Source organism: Lissotriton helveticus, chromosome 12, assembly GCF_964261635.1.
Source record: "Lissotriton helveticus chromosome 12, aLisHel1.1, whole genome shotgun sequence".
NCBI classification, from domain to species: domain Eukaryota; kingdom Metazoa; phylum Chordata; class Amphibia; order Caudata; family Salamandridae; genus Lissotriton; species Lissotriton helveticus.
The window spans coordinates 218546122-218562276 of NC_136073.1; the positions used below are offsets into that span (position 1 = coordinate 218546122).

Sequence of the window (16155 nt, forward strand, 5' to 3'; positions counted from 1 at the left end):
CTTCCATTTAAGGTGTTGAATTGTGGGATTTGCAGACCAAACTCTGTAGCTTTTCCCTCTCATTGCTGATGACTTTCAGTTTTCCCTCCAAATTTCTCCTTTGCTCTGTGCTAAGACCTGTATGTTAAAACAGTGCACCCACAGCCACCATTTTGTGTTCACAAGCCAGTGAAACCAGCCCTCCTGCCTCCTCCCACCCAGCAACAGAGATATTCTACATCAGAGGGTTCTTCTGTGAGCTGTTTAAATTGTGTTTACTAGGGACTGTGCACTTCGTTTTTTGGCCAATAGAGGGAGTAAAGTTTTATTCAAACAGTATTGTTAGATTTCAAGTTAGTGGGGTCTTTACCTGCAGAAGTGAAAAGTGTTGATTGAGCCTGTCCGTCTCCTAGGAGATTCTGAACAGGAAAAGCAGCTTTCAACTCCCTGGCTAGCAAACCTTGTCTGAGGTTGCTGGGACCTTATATGGTCTGATATTGTTTGTTACATGTGTACACTGATTGGTGCTTGTATCTGATGTTTCTAATGGATTAGGGTTAGTGTCCTCATTGGTTGGGTATTTGAGTGTTCTGAATGGTTTCTAGGTCTGTGATTCAATGTAGGGTAGGGCTAGGGTTAGTATTTCTATTGGAAGTAGGGACTAGGGTTTCCTGTGTTATTGGTTGTTGGGACTAGGGTGGGATTAGGGCTAGGGTTAGACTTTTAATTGGAAGTAGCGATTAGGGCTTCTGGTGTGATTGGTTGCTGGACTAGTTGTGGGACTAAGAGTAGGGTTAGGCTTTCTATTGGAAGTAGGGACAAGGGATTCCTGTGCCATTGGTTGCTTGGACTTGGGGTGGGACTACTGGTAGGGCAAGGGCCTCTATTGTACGTAGAGATTACGTTTTTTTAACTGATTGGGTGCTTGGACTACGGCTAAGATTGGCTGTAAAGTCCTGGTCTCCTATTGGTTCTAGATTTTTAGGGCTAGTGTTGTGATTGGATAGTGTTAGGGCTAGGGTTCCCCGATTACTAGGGCTATAAAAGGCCAGGCTTAGGGCGTCGAGGCTAAGGGCGGAGAGGACAAGGACAGTTGCCTGTTTGAGCCTGTTCGAGACTGGTCGGGTCCAGGGCCAGAAATGCTGCCCAATATACATACCTCCATTATGCATCTATATACTTTCAATGTACTTATGGATCTATATATTTATCACTTTCTTCTAATTTAGCATTTCCAATGCACTTCCCTATTTCTCAGCATATACTTCGCTCAATAAATCCTCTACACCCACTCTCTCATTTAACCCCAAACCCCATACCACTACTATGATACCCAAAATAACCCTTTCTAGACTCTCTCCTACTCTACCCTCCTTGCATCATCTTACACCGCTTTTACTATACCGATCCCCAAAAACAAACCTTTCTAAACTCTTCCCCCTTTTCTACCCCTCCCCAACCCTTCTCAATCCAAATAACGGACTAACATATCCACCACTAAAAGCACTTTCATGTTGCACTATACTAATTCAACACTAATCCTGATGGGTGACAGAGTAGCGTGCTACTTGCGCTTCAAAACCCCATCAGGGGTAGCAAGCGCTATATAAATACAAACCTCTTTCCCTTCACTATCCCGCCACCTACCCTTCCCTACCCAAATAACTGAATAACATATCCACTACTCAAATTACTTCATATTTAACTATACTAATTTTCAACACTAATTCTTTATGAGTTCCGGAGTGGCGTGCTACTCGCCAGAAAAGCACTTCAACATCCATCAGGGGTAAAAAATGCTATATGAATGCAAACCTTTCTTCCCCTTTTATCCCTTCGCTTTCCTTCTCACTCCAAATAACTGACTAATATCCACCACTGAAATTACTTTCATATTTCACCATATTAATTCACCACTAATCCTTTATGGGCTTCCTGAATAGCATGTTTCAACAACCCATCAGGGGTAACAAGCGCTATATAAATACAAACTTTTTTTCCTCCTCTATCCTTCTGCTATCATTCCAAATCCAAATAACCGACTAACCGATCCACCACTTAAAATGTACTTGCATGTTTCACTATACTAATTCAACACTAATCCTCTATGGGTCCCGGAATAGCGTGCTACCCGCCGAAAACGCGCTTTGACGCCTCTTCAGGGGTATTAAGCACTATATAAATGCAATTACAACACAATATGTGGCAGCATCCTGACCATCTTATATCATTTTGGCAAGAAAGCCCTGAGGTCCTCTGGAACAGCTGGCAAAATTGGGCTGTCCTTATCTCATAGTGCATGGGTATAAACCTTTTCAAATGTCAAACTGCATTGCTAGATCTAAGGTCTAGATTAGGTTAAGAAAACATCCTCTTTCCGTCACCATCAAGTCTTTCTGATTCCTTGTCGGCACGATTGCCTCATGACTGCATCATGATAAAGCACGGACCTGGACTTGAAATGGTAGCAGGACTTACACTTAGACTGCGAGTATTCCTTATGTTTGGTGACATGAAGTTTGGCTTCCTAGTCCTGAATTGCCTTTGGGTGGATAAGGGTCCACTTGCTGCATACCTTGGTGTGTGTCTAGAGCCTAACAGCAGAACTTTTACCAGTCCGCATTCTGACATCTTACTTTCTGCAGTCTTGTCACAACATGATACTGTCTTTTTCAGGAGGATAACAAATGTCGGAAAGCTGACAAATTGGGAGCACAGTTTCAGATTCAAGTTGAAGGGCACAGAAAGAAAGCAACTGACATCTGAGCACAGGGGTGGTGCTTATATGTGGCTCCGCTCTGCCAATTCCAGGGTGGTATGCAGTTATCACAAAGGCATGCAACGCCACCCACTGGCGTACGGGAGGATTGCTGGAATAATTCTCTTGTTTCAGAAGCACTTAGATTTTAAAATCGCAGGGAAGCTGCAGTTAGAATTTATCTATCGGAACAGCTATTCAACAAGATTCATTTAAACTAGAAAACAGCCAGATCTATTGCCTTTGCCAGTGTTGGTTTCTGAAGGAGGTTAGTGACTAGCCCCATGGCATCTATGAAGTGTCCTTTTTGTCCTACTAGGATGTCTGAACAGAAGTGCCAAACTATCCAAGTTTTGTGTCTGACAGAGTCAATGTCAAACAATTTCCAATCCCATCAATCTAAAAGTGCAGAGAACACGAAAGATTCAAGAGTTAATTTAAGAGATTGAAAGTGTACAAGACTAATTTCTGCACCTGCTTCCCGGCCAACGCTTTTAAAGAATTTCCAGATCTAGCAGTAATTGTTACTCCAGACACTGTAACGAATGCCACTCCTTGTACGCCATCCACAGGATCGATGTTGAAAACACTAACAATTTGTTTAAATTTTCCAGAAAATTTGTGGAATTAAGCTTTTCTCAAGCGTCTACCAACAATAACAATGCCAAATAGAGTGCCAGAAAGCATTACTTAGTTTTAATGTGGCAGTCTACTCAATGGAAAACTGAGCTACCTACTCCTGTTCACTGTAACTTCTTTAAGCAAAAATGATTCTCATAAGAAGTTTTCTTTGGCTTTTACCTGTTCTGTAAAGCATGAAGATCAAACTTTTTTTTTTAACTGATGCCAGAAGTAAAAGAAAGTGTATTTATAAACAAGAATTTGTATTTTGTTATCAGCATATATACCCACATCATGATAGAAGAGCACAATTTCACATAAGACTAAGAATAAATTCACACTGGATATAACTATACAACAAGCAAAACAGTAAAATTAACAAAAGAAACTAATGGGACTTTTAAAATGTATCTTCTTTATTTTTTAACAATATTTTATCTTCAGTACATTAAATTTACTCAGATAAAAACGTCATTCTAAAAAAATGTACAAGTTTACTTTTAACAAAGTATTACATAAAAATTCCAAAAACCAGAATACTAGACATTACAATTCAAAGTAGCTAAATATTAAATATTTACAAAACTATAAAACCTTTTAAAAAAATACTTATAAAGTCACATGCACAACTCGTAATACTAGAACTGATTCTAGTACAAATAAATGGCTCAAAATGAGAGTAGTGTTCTCATATTTTTCACTAACCGTTAAGTCCTAGAGAAGATAATGTTAATTAGTTCCAAAAGATTAAGGGTTTGCTGTCAATGCTCCAAAACCTCTTGTAACACGAACTATAAGAGTTCTGAGATCCTTTGAGTTGCCTATTTGTTTGTCCCTCTTAATTCAGATGCATTTACCTTTGGCCTCAGCCAGCATTTTTGAAACAAAGGACTATGGTTTTTGATTAACATCCAGGTGCATGGGCTACGGTCAACATAAGATATGCTGGATCTCTAATTAAAATGTAAAAATATTATGCAGCAAGAATTCGCTTTGCATTTGACCAAATGATCTTTGAAGATACACTCCTTAGGAAGGAAGCTATCAATATGGACTGTTAAAGACCAACTTCTGCTGTTGATGCTATAATTTGTGTGTGATGTACATCTTAACAAAAAAAAAAAACGAAATCTGTGATTACGCACAGTCAGGTTATCATAAAGCTCAGCTCATGTAGTTTACACAATGAGATGTTGGATTCCTTACGCATTCAAGAACTGTGACCCCTGTACTTAAAATAAATCCTAATTTACTTCAATTCCTATAAGTTACATTAAAGTAGTGTTTAAAGGCATAATTATCTAATATGGACTTTATAAATTTTTCCAGATATTTTGTACAACATTCTACAATAGGTGCTCCAAAAATGCATCAAAATAAACAAATGTGTTCAGAGGTAACACATCTTATATACAATTCCACCTTGGAATGGTTACATAGTGTCTGAGTTTTTAGGGACATGATCAGGCCTGGAGCTATTATCATGCATATCAAACACGTTCATTAAATATAATAAAATGAGTGGCACACAACCACCTTATATAGTTGGGCTTTTCCAAATTACATACCTAATTCTAAGTACTTCGCTCCTCAGGCAAAACACCTAGGCTTTTTCAAAGAATCAACCTCTTTGGCTATAAAGTGCTGTACTTAAGGTCCATTTGAAATGTTCTTGATACTTTGCGACAGAGATATAAAAGTTTGGCGCCATACAAACTACAACAAAATGAATTGTAATATCTTCTGGTGGGTCCATTAGTGGTAGCAACCGCATTAACAGGCTAGCCACAAATAACACATCTATGGTATCTCCTCCTACTTACAGATATAAAAGAGGAGAGTTTGAGGAGGTGGCAAGAACATGTTCAAGCTTTTCATTTTTTTAAAGCTTTACTGCCCCCCTCGGGTATTCCTTCCTTAACACAAAACATGATAAATGTTTGCCTGACAAGAAGGGCTGCAGAAAGATATTGTGGGACAAGAAATGCCTACTCCCTCTTGTTTGATGATTGCTTTGGCTATACCAACCACTCTGTTCCCACCAGCACTTTTTTGCCTCTTATTGCCCATTAACTGTAAAGTAGCAGCATGAAGGGTTATTTAGTGTTGATTATCTCTTTAACCCCTAAACATTTCATCTAAAGTTATACAAAGTATGGACCTTTACATTAGTTATTCCATATACACAAGGCTGACAGATTTATTGGTTGTCAAGACCCAGACATTCAGATGTACCATTTTCTCATAAATACTAATACTCTCAATTTTCCAAGACCAACATTTCTTTACAGAACACAAACTAAATTATATTTACAGGGAAGACTTCCAAGAAAAATCATTACAGTAATCTTAGAGTCTCACACTGCCCACCTTCAAAAACTCTTGATAATTCCAGATGCTTAGCTGCAAACTAAAAGAGGTAGACACACATCTTTTCTGTGGGGCTGACCAGGCCTCCAGTCGGAACTTCAACTGTACAGAAACATGCAAGTAATAATATGTTTGAAGCTTCTTTACATAGGCAACTTTGTGAAGGCAAACAAGTTCAATCGGGGCAGGTCAAACCGGTAAGGTGTCATAATTCTCTTCCCAGTGTGACCCGGATGATTTCCACCTGATTTGTTTGATGAATAAAAACAAGATAAGGCTGCTTTAATATAACTGACCATCAGTACCAAGCATACTCTTCCTGAAGATTGCACCAGTTTCATCCTAAATAATACCGTGTGACACTTTTATTCCTATTTACTAATGAGTAAGCGGGGTCTAGAATAATCAGTTGCCAACAAAGGGTATAGCTCCAGTACAAATAGGCCTACTTGGAAAAGACCTAGGTAAACGTGGATGAAATAGCAATTACACTTCAACCTTGTGGTCATCCTATTTTCTTTTGAAAACATTAAGGCAAAAGTTCCAGTTGCATTATTTAAATTGCCATCAAGTCAAACTTCTATATCCAATATTGCTTGTAAAAAAGTCTACACAATAAATGCAGGTAATTGCAAATGACATTTTCATAATACTGTGTTGTGTGCACACACAACTAGGAAACCGAAAGCCAGTAAATTCTCAATTGCATAGAAATACTACAACAGTTAAAATATTGTTGCTTGCTATACAATGTCACCCAGACAAATCTGGCAGTAGAGCTTTAACCTTTCTACTAGTTAATAGTACAAAGAATTTGAATTAGAAAATTTGAACACAAAAAGGCAAACAAAATAAACTGTACTACAGAAGGTTACTGCTAACATGACAAAACTGCAAGTTCTGCTGTGTCGCCACTGGAAATGGCACCACATAAGTTATTGCCATTAATGAAAAGCAATGTTGTGTAATTCCACATCTTTACAATAACAACTATGATATTTTAATTACAATAAGAAGTTTAAGTTTCTGATTCCACAATTGTGAAACATTTGAAAAATACTGCGTGAACTTCAGTATTGCAGACTTTTATTGTTTATATCTAAGGTATGGGTTGCAACTGTGTGTGTGTGTGTTTGTGTGTGTGTGTGTGTGTGTCTGGAAGGGATGGGTAATGACGAGGGGAGGAGACGGGGAAATAAGGCCTTAGATTTGGAGGAACACTTAAGGAAATGAGGGGCGAGAGGTTTAAGAACAGTTCATTAAGACCACTTCTGCTTAATATGTCAAAATACTTTCTACTGTGAGAAAGAAGTCTGACCTTGCAACCATTCTTCCAATCTTTCGTGGCACAGTACAAACACCCTAATAATGACCTTTTGAAGTCATTCAGGACAGAAAAACTTGAAAGGTTCGTTTGTCATAGCAACTCTATTTCATCAATATGAAGCTGAAGTTTGAGCTTTATCAGTGGTTTAAATTACTCTCGAGTTCCTACGATTAATGCATGTAGCAGTTTCACAAAGCACAATTTCAAAACAAATATGGGTTAAATTCCTTTGATAAATAGTAATGAAGTGGTTGCTAAAGCCTTGATTGCTGTGTTTCCAATGTACATATAGAATCCTCACCTTCTGACGTTGCTTTCAAGCTCTTATTATTCAAAGTTCCTTGGGTTCATGAAGATGATGTACAACATTTGTATTTTCAATGCAGAGATAGAAACTTTAGTCTGAAGAGTTGAAGCATGTGTATGGTCGGCAGCAGTGAACATTAAACATAGGCAAAGGAAAATGAATTACTCAAAGTCTTTGCATTTGGACCCTTAAAACAAAGCTAAATCCACAGCTGGTTACAAGTTTTCAAATAGACACTGCAGTGCTTGTTGGTTAGCTGAATAAATTAAAATGGCCTTGTCTATGTTTTGGAACAGAGCAAAACCCTTATATTTTAATACTGAATAGGCCACAAAGTTTTACATCTGTCAATTTTAAGAGCAGAGGTTACTGTTTCTGACTCTTCAATTCACCCCCAACAGTTCTTCTGCTGTGCTAAAAACTGTGGAGATTGAATCATCGTGCATTTCCTTTAGTGCAATTTGTTCAATAAAAAAAATACTAGTGATTAGTTTACAATCACTTAACAAAAACCTTGATATCGTATACAATGAGTGTCAAACTCAAGTCTGAAGGCAAACCTGCACTCTAAGTACATTCAACTCCTCCAAGGGTGATCTGCCAGATTATACATTGGTCCATCAAGACGCCCAGGATTTTTAGTCTTTGTGCTAGAAAAACAACTATGGCAAGAGCATTCCTTGACGATTAATTTACCCTGGCAGATTCCAACGAGGAGAGTGGAAACCATGTTTTAAATCCATCATCAACATCCAATACGTGGGACTTGGCACTTGACAAAATTTAGTGTCTGATACACAGTTTCTGTCCTAAAATAGGATAATTATAACCTTTGGATTAAAAATGTGTTGTAAATTACAGCAGCTGGTAACTCAGTTAACTTTTGATGCATGCTCTCTTTCCTCTAGTGTGGAGTACACAATTCAGATGAAAACTGTCATTCTGCCGAATCGAGACTTTCGGATGGTGGGGCATACTTTAACCGGAAAGAACCTATGAGGAAATAGAAAAAGCAAGCAAAATATTAAAAAAACATATATACACACAATACAAGTCACAAGAATGAATAAGTCACTTCTAAGTAAAGTTTAGTCCTGTTATTGAGCAATTATCTTCAAAGATAATGAACATCATTTTCAAATCTAACTGCTTAAGGCAAAAAAAATCTTTACAGGGCTACTTATGCACAGTCAAGTTTCTGCTCAGTACAAATCAAAGAAAATGAAGAGCATTAAAGCAAGAGTTATAGTTTTAATTTATTATTTATGTATGTGTTTTATAGAGCGCGAACTTGACCCATTAGGGTATCAGAGCGCTTTACAGGACAGGAAAGCAATATACAGAAGATTTTAAACATACCTAGGCAAAGAAGAGCACATATTTACAGTTTACATAATCAGGTAACCAAGACGAGATGGATTAGTTACTTACCTGTAATCCTAGTTCTCTTCCAGGGGTATACTCATTAAAGTCATAAGCACTGAATTATCTCCGCCCATGAGCGGGAACCCGGAACACATAACAATATACATATATATGTGTAAATATATCAAAAAGTACATTGTACTAAAATAATTATACACATATACATGTATAACAACCATAATATGCAGCCTAACATATACACATAGGCTAATAAAGCCAACCTTACACACGTTCTGAAGCATGAAAATATGCTAAATATAAATGCAATAAACAGGCATGAACCCAAAATGCATTTCATAACCATGAAAAACTTTTATTTTCATCAAAGAACCTGTTGTAAACAGTTATTAGCCTAAAAGGCTGCATATGAAAAATTGTCTGTGTACAGAAAATCAGACTGGCACCCTGCCTTTAAGGCCCCAGAGAATCTGCACACTTTGCCTTTAAGGCCTCTAGGAGAACTCTGTTCCCATCATGCACCACAGGTGACAGTTAGGTCAGTTCTTTTGTACGGTACAGTAAACTTTTAGCAGGAATCTGCACTTAAAAACTTCATAATACATATTGAAAAAACTTCAATGCTACTGCTCGCTCGGGGAGGCGGGAGGGTGCTTATGACTTTAATGAGTATACCCCTGGAAGAGAACTAGGATTACAGGTAAGTAACTAATCCTTCTCTTCCAGGGGATACTCATTAATAGTCATAAGCACTGAATAGAGCAGCAAGCTCATACCCACTAGAAGCGGGCGAACAGATAAATGCATAGATGCACTTTTAACAACACAGTGTTTAACTAGAAACAGCAAACAAATTTCTGAGTGATGCTTGTCCCACTTGTGCATCAACCTGCGCATCAGAATCCAAGCAGTAATGACGTGTAAACGTATGCACTGAACGCCAAGTAGCTGCTTTACATATCTCTGACATAGCCACATTCCTAAGGAGAGCTGTGGTAGCAGCTTTCCCTCTCGTAGAATGAGCTCTAGGTCTACCTGATAAAGACTTGTGGGCTAGCTGATAAGCCAGTAAGATACATGACACTATCCATCTAGAAATGGAACTCTTGGATGCTGCCAAACCAGTATTCGTAGGACCATAGTTCACAAACAAACGGTCCGTGTGTCTCAACGACTTTGTTTTATCTAAGTAAAATTTCAAAACCCACTTTAGATCCAATGAATGCAAAGTCCGCTCAGCCGGACTCGAAGGGTTTGGAAAGAAAGTAGGCAATGTTATGGATTGGTTCACATGAAAATCCGACACCACCTTTGGTAGAAAAGCAGGATGAGTCCTAAGCACCACTCTGTTTCCATGAAAAACTGTGTATGGTTCCTTGCAACACAGAGCCTGAATCTCGCTCACTCTACGAGCAGAAGTGATGGCTACCAGGAATGCTACCTTCCAAGATAAGTGTTGCAAAGAAGCTTTATGTATGGGCTCAAATGGTGGACCCATCAACTTAGTCAATACCACATTAAGCTCCCAAGGTGGAGAAGGAGACCTGACTGGAGGAAAAACCTTCCTTAACCCTTCTAGAAAATCCTTCACCACAGGCATCCGAAAAAACGATATCTGTGTAGGCGATTTTCTATAAGCCGTTATTGCAGCAAGATGGACCTTGATAGAACTAAACTGCAAACCAGACTCAGCAAGGTAAAGAAGATAAGGCAAGATCACCTGTTCTTGACCATGAATAGGATCAAGACCTTTACTCTGACACCAGAGGTAAAAGCGTTTCCACTTAAATCCGTAGGATTGTCTTGTAGAAGGCCGCTTTGCCTCCTTAAGAATGTTCATACACTCCGGATTCAGCTGTAAATGTCCGTACTGGATGACTTCAGGAGCCATGCTGCCAAGCGCAGGGAGGGCAGATTTGGGTGAAACACTCGCCCCTGCTGCTTGGACAGAAGATCCGGGCGACAAGGCAATCTCCTGTGTGGCCTGATGGACAACTGGAGGAGATCTGGGAACCACCACTGGCGTGGCCACTCCGGGCAAATCAGTATCATTCTGGAGTTGGTCTTGTACATCCGGTTGATCACTGCTGGTATCAACGGTGTCGGTGGAAAGGCGTACAGCAAATTTTGACACCAGTCTATCAAAAGGGCATTCCCTTGAGACCCTTTCTGGGAAAACCTGGACGCGAAGACGGGGCATTTTGTGTTTGCCGCGTCTGCGAACAGATCGATGTCTGGTGTCCCCCAAGCCTGGAAAATGCTGTGCGCGACGTCTCCGTTGAGAACCCAGTCATGCGCTTCGACGAAGTCTCGGCTGAGGCCGTCCGCCTCTGAGTTGAGACTTCCTGGTAGGTGAACTGCTGTTATGGACAGGTCCCTTGCAAGTAACCAATGCCAGATGGTCTGGGCTTCTATGGACAGAGTCCTGGATCTGGTACCCCCCTGCTTGTTTAGATAATACATTGTTGTGGTATTGTCTGTTTGTACCAGAAGGGACCGAGTCTGTAGAGATGGACCGCTCTGAGTTCGAGTAGATTGATGTGATATCCTTTCTCGAAGTCTGACCATAGCCCTTGTACCTGAAGAGGGCCCATATGTGCCCCCCAACCAAGGAGAGAGGCATCTGTGATGAGAGTCTGCGTTGGTGGGTCCTGATGAAAAGGAACTCCCTTCATCAAGTGTGCCTTCTTCATCCACTACCGAATGGAATCTCTTGCCGACTGTTGGAGATGAATTCGATCCTCCCAGCGCCCCGTACTCTGTTTCCACTGATCTTCCAGACACTGCTGCAGAGGACGCATCTGCAAACGTGCGTTTGGCACGATGAATATGCATGATGCCATGGACCCCAGGAGAGAGGATACTTGCCGAACTGTCGGACGAGCATACTGGAGGAGAAGCACGCACTTCGCCTTGATAGATGACCATCTCTCCTCCGAAGGACACACGTTTTCGTTTTCTGTGTCCAGCTGCGCACCCAGGTAGTGGATTTTCTGGGTGGGATTCATTATGGACTTCTTGTAGTTGACTTGCAGACCCAACTTGCACATGAGTTGGAGGCATATCGATAGATGTTCTTCTAGTAGCGATGGGGATGAACTCTTCAGAAGCCAGTCGTCTAAGTACGGATATATGAAAATCCGTCTCTTTCGAAGACAAGCTGCCACTACCGCCATACATTTTGAAAATGTTCTGGGAGCTGATCTCAGGCGAAAAGGGAGTACTGAGTACTGGTAATGATGAACCCCTACTTGGAACCTGAAGAACTTGCGATGCTTTCTGGATACCGGAATATGAAAGTACGCATCTTTCAGATCGATGGAGCACATCCAATCCCCTTGGTGTAATTGAGGGAAAATCTGATGAAGAGCCAGCATTCGAAATTTCTCCTTCCGAATGAATTTGTTCAATACTCTCATCCAGAATGGGTCTGAATTCCGTAGCTGGACCTTTTTTCTGTACGAGAATAAATCGAGAGTACAGGCCTTGACCTCTCTGTTGAGATGGTACTGGTTCTATGGCGTTCTTCTTCAGAAGAACGTTCGCTTCCTGCTGCAAGCGCCTTATATTCCACTGAACCATCCTTAAGGGGCGAATGAAAGGAGGGGGCTTCTTGAATCTCAAAAGGTACCCGCTCTGAATAATACTCAGCACCCATCTGTCCTTTGTGATTTGCTTCCACTCGTCCAGATACCACACAATACTTCCTCCAACCGGAGTGGCACACGGTTGTGGAGGAAGCATCCGTTCATTGCTTTTGAGGCTGCTTGGTAGCAGAGGATTGCTGCCTGTTTCCATTGCCTCTGCCTCGCCCAGGTCGTCGCTGTTGAAATTGCGACCTCTGCTGATTCTGGCCTTGATTTTGCGAGGACCAATTCGACTGTTGGCCCCTCTGCTGAAAAGATCTTTTGTCAAAGGGACGAAAATTACCCCGACGTCGAAATTCTTTTTTCTTTTCAAGACCGACAGCTTTCAGGGTGTCCAACTCCACTTTCATTTTAGACATTTAGTCGTCAGCGTGAGAGCCAAATAGAGTCGAACCATTGAAAGGTAAATTCACCATCTTTCTCTGCGCCTCTGGCTTAAGTCCCGTAAGGCGAAGCCAAGCCGTACGTCTAGCACAAACACCACGTGCATAACCATGAGCTGACAGATCCGCCGCATCAGCAGCCGCACTAATACTCTGGTTCGCCACCAATCCTCCTTCTTCCACTATTTCCAGGAAGTCTTTCTGATCCTCCTTAGGGAGTTTATCTGCAAAACGAGTCACTGAGTCCCAAAGCAGACGATCATAGCGACCCAATAAGGCTGACGCACTGGCCACTCTCATGACCGAACCTGAGGTGTTGCACATTCTTCTCCCCAAGGAATCCATACTCTTACTATCCTTTTCAGGTGGAGCAGAAGAGGTAGATGCTGCAGAATGTGCTTTTCTGACTGCCGCCACAATAAGTGAATCCGGAGGAGGGTCAGAACGCAAAAATAAAGGATCCTCTGCTGGAGCCCTGTACTTCTTAGTCAAAGTCAAAGTCAAAGAATTTATATAGCGCACTACATACCCAGAGGGTCTCAAGGCGCTGAGGGAGGGGAGAAGGATTACTTGTCAAATATCCACGTTTTAAGTTGCTTTCTGAATGCTAGGTGGTTCTGGGTAAGGCGAAGGTAAGTGGGGAGTGAGTTCCATGTTTTAGCTGCCAGGTATGAGAAGGATCTGCCTCCCATGGTGGTCTTGTTGATGCGAGGTACGGTGGCGAGGGCTTGGCTGGAAGAACGTAGTTGGCGGGAGGGGGTGTAGAAGGACAGACGTGAGTTGAGGCATTCTGGTCCGATGTCGTAGAGTGATTTGTGTGCGTGGGTTAGCAGTCGGAAAGTGATCCTTTTATTGACGGGTAGCCAGTGGAGGTCTTTCAGGTGACCAGAGATGTGTTCGTTACGCGGGATGTCTAATATGATCCTGGCTGAGGCGTTTTGGATTCGTTGGAGTTTCTTCTGGAGTTTAGCAGTAGTACCTGCGTAGAGGGTGTTTCCGTAGTCCAGTCGGCTCGTGACCAGAGCATGGGTGACTGTTTTTCTGGTTTCGGTGGGGATCCAGCGAAATGTTTTTTTGAGCATGCGAAGAATGTTGAAGCAGGATGAGGATACGGCGCTGACTTGTCTGTTCATAGAAAGTGAAGAATCCAGGATGACGCCTAGGTTCCGTGCGTGGTCTGTCGGGATGGGTGCTTTTCCAAGGGCTTCCGGCCACCAAGAGTCGTCCCATGCCGAGGGGGATGTACCTAAGATGAGGACTTCTGTTTTATCTCAGTTGAGTTTCAGACGGCTGTGTTTCATCCATTCGGCAACTTCTTTCATTCCTTCATGTAGGTTAGTTTTGGCGGTGCTGGGGTCATTGGTGAGAGAAAGGATCAGTTGAGTGTCATCCGCGTAAGAGATGATGTTGAGGTTGTGTTGGCGAGCGATGGCCGCGAGGGGGCTCATGTATACGTTGAAGAGGGTGGGACTGAGTGAGGATCCTTGTGGTACGCCGCAGATGACTTCAGTGGCCTCGGACTTGAATGGTGGAAGGCGGACTCTCTGGGTTCTTCCGGTGAGGAACGAGGTGATCCATTCAAGAGCTTTTCCTTGTATTCCGATGTTTCTGAGGCGTTGTAAGAGGGTGCTGTGGCAGACTGTGTCGAAGGCTGCAGAGAGGTCGAGGAGGATGAGGGCGACTGTGTCTCCATTGTCCAGTAGAGTTCGAATGTCGTCTGTTGCTGCGATGAGGGCGGTCTCAGTGCTGTGTTTTGCTCGGAAGCCAGATTGTGAGGAGTCGAGGGATTTGTTGACTTCGAGGAAGGCGGCGAGCTGGTTGTTGACAGCTTTCTCGATGACTTTGGCCGGGAAAGGAAGGAGCGATATGGGGCGGTAATTTTTGAGTTCGGTGGGGTCTGCTGTGGGTTTTTTCAGAAGGGCGGTGAGTTCAGCGTGTTTCCAGCTTTCCGGGAAGGTGGCGGAGTTGAAGGAGCAGTTGATGACGTCTCGGAGGTGCGGTGCTATGATGGAGTCTGCTTTGTTGAAGATGTGGTGAGGACAAGGGTCTGTGGGGGATCCTGAGTGGATGGAGTTCATCAGGCGGATGGTGTCCTCAGTGGAGATTGGGTTCCAGTCGTTAAGGGTGTTTAAGGGGGAAGAATGTTCAGCATATGGTTGGGTGGGTTGGTCTCCGGGTTGGTTGTTGAAGCTGTTGTGGATGTCTGCAATTTTGTTGTGGAAGAATAAAGCCAGGGAGTCGCAGAGGGCTTGAGAGGGGGTGATGTCGTTGGAGTTGGCTGAGGGATTGGTAAATTCCTTGACGATGTTGAAAAGTTCCTTGCTGTTGTGGGCGTTGTTGTCTAGTCGATCCTTGAATGCTGTTTTCTTGGCCTTCCGGATTAGTTGGTGGTGTGTGCAGGTGGCGTTTTTGAAGGCGTCCTTGGTGGTAGTGGTTGGGTCTTTTTTCCAGGCCTTTTCCAGGGAGCGGCTGAGTTTCTTGGACTTCTTAATATCATCGTTGAACCATGAGGCCTTCTTGCTGCCAGGTTTGCTTTGACGTTTTTTCAGTGGTGCTAGGGTGTCGGCGGTGTTGGATAACCATAGGGTGAAGTTGGCGGCGGCTTGGTCTGGGTTAGAAGAGTGGGCTGGGGTGTTTAGAAGGAGCGATGAGGAGATCTGGTCGATGGTGATTTTGTTCCAGTTTCTTTGCAGAGTTGGTTGGAGGTGGTTGATGGGTTTAGGCTTGTTGTAGGTGAAGTGAACGCAGCTGTGGTCAGTCCAGAGGAGATCCGTAGTGTGGCTGAAGGAGACATGATTAAAGGAGGTGAAGATGGGGTCGAGTGTGTGACCTGCGATGTGGGTGGGGGAAGTGACCAGTTGTTTAAGTCCGAGGTTGGCGAGGTTGTCCAAGAGGGTGGTGGTGTTGCGGTCGTTGTTCTTTTCAAGGTGAAAGTTGAGGTCTCCCAGAAGGATGTAATCTTTGGATGGGAGCGCGTGTGGAGTGATGAAGTCCGTGATGTCTTCACTGAATTTTGCGCGGGGTCCAGGTGGTCTGTAGAGGAGGGTGCCTCTGAGTGTGGTCTTTGGGTCGATGTGGATCTGGAAGTGAAGGTGTTCAGAGTTGGCGAGATTGACGTCTGAGCTGGTTGAGATGTGGATGGATTTCTTATTGACGATAGCGATTCCTCCTCCTGTGTGGCTGGTACGGTCCTTGCGTGTGATCTTATAATCTTCAGGGATGGCAATGGTGATGTCTGGGGCGGAGGAAGCGTTCATCCATGTTTCTGTTAGGAAGGCGATGTCTGGAGAGATGGTGTCTAGTAGATTCCAGAGGTCAATGGCGTGTCTGTGGACCGATCGGGTGTTGAGAAGGATGCATTGTAGGTGGTTGGGGTCGGG

The 16155-nt window shown here is 42.7% G+C and overlaps 1 protein-coding gene across 1 annotated transcript in view; it reads right to left on the minus strand.

Annotated features, from left to right (window-relative positions):
• Positions 1-3753: 3753 nt before the first annotated feature.
• ZCCHC14 (zinc finger CCHC-type containing 14) overlaps positions 3754-16155 on the minus strand; it is a 799037-nt gene continuing 786635 nt past the window's right edge. The window contains exon 13 of the mRNA XM_078670582.1: positions 3754-8355. Within this exon, the coding sequence (XP_078526708.1) occupies positions 8300-8355 (56 nt within the window). The 3' untranslated portion in view covers positions 3754-8299. The remainder of the gene's footprint in view (positions 8356-16155) is intronic.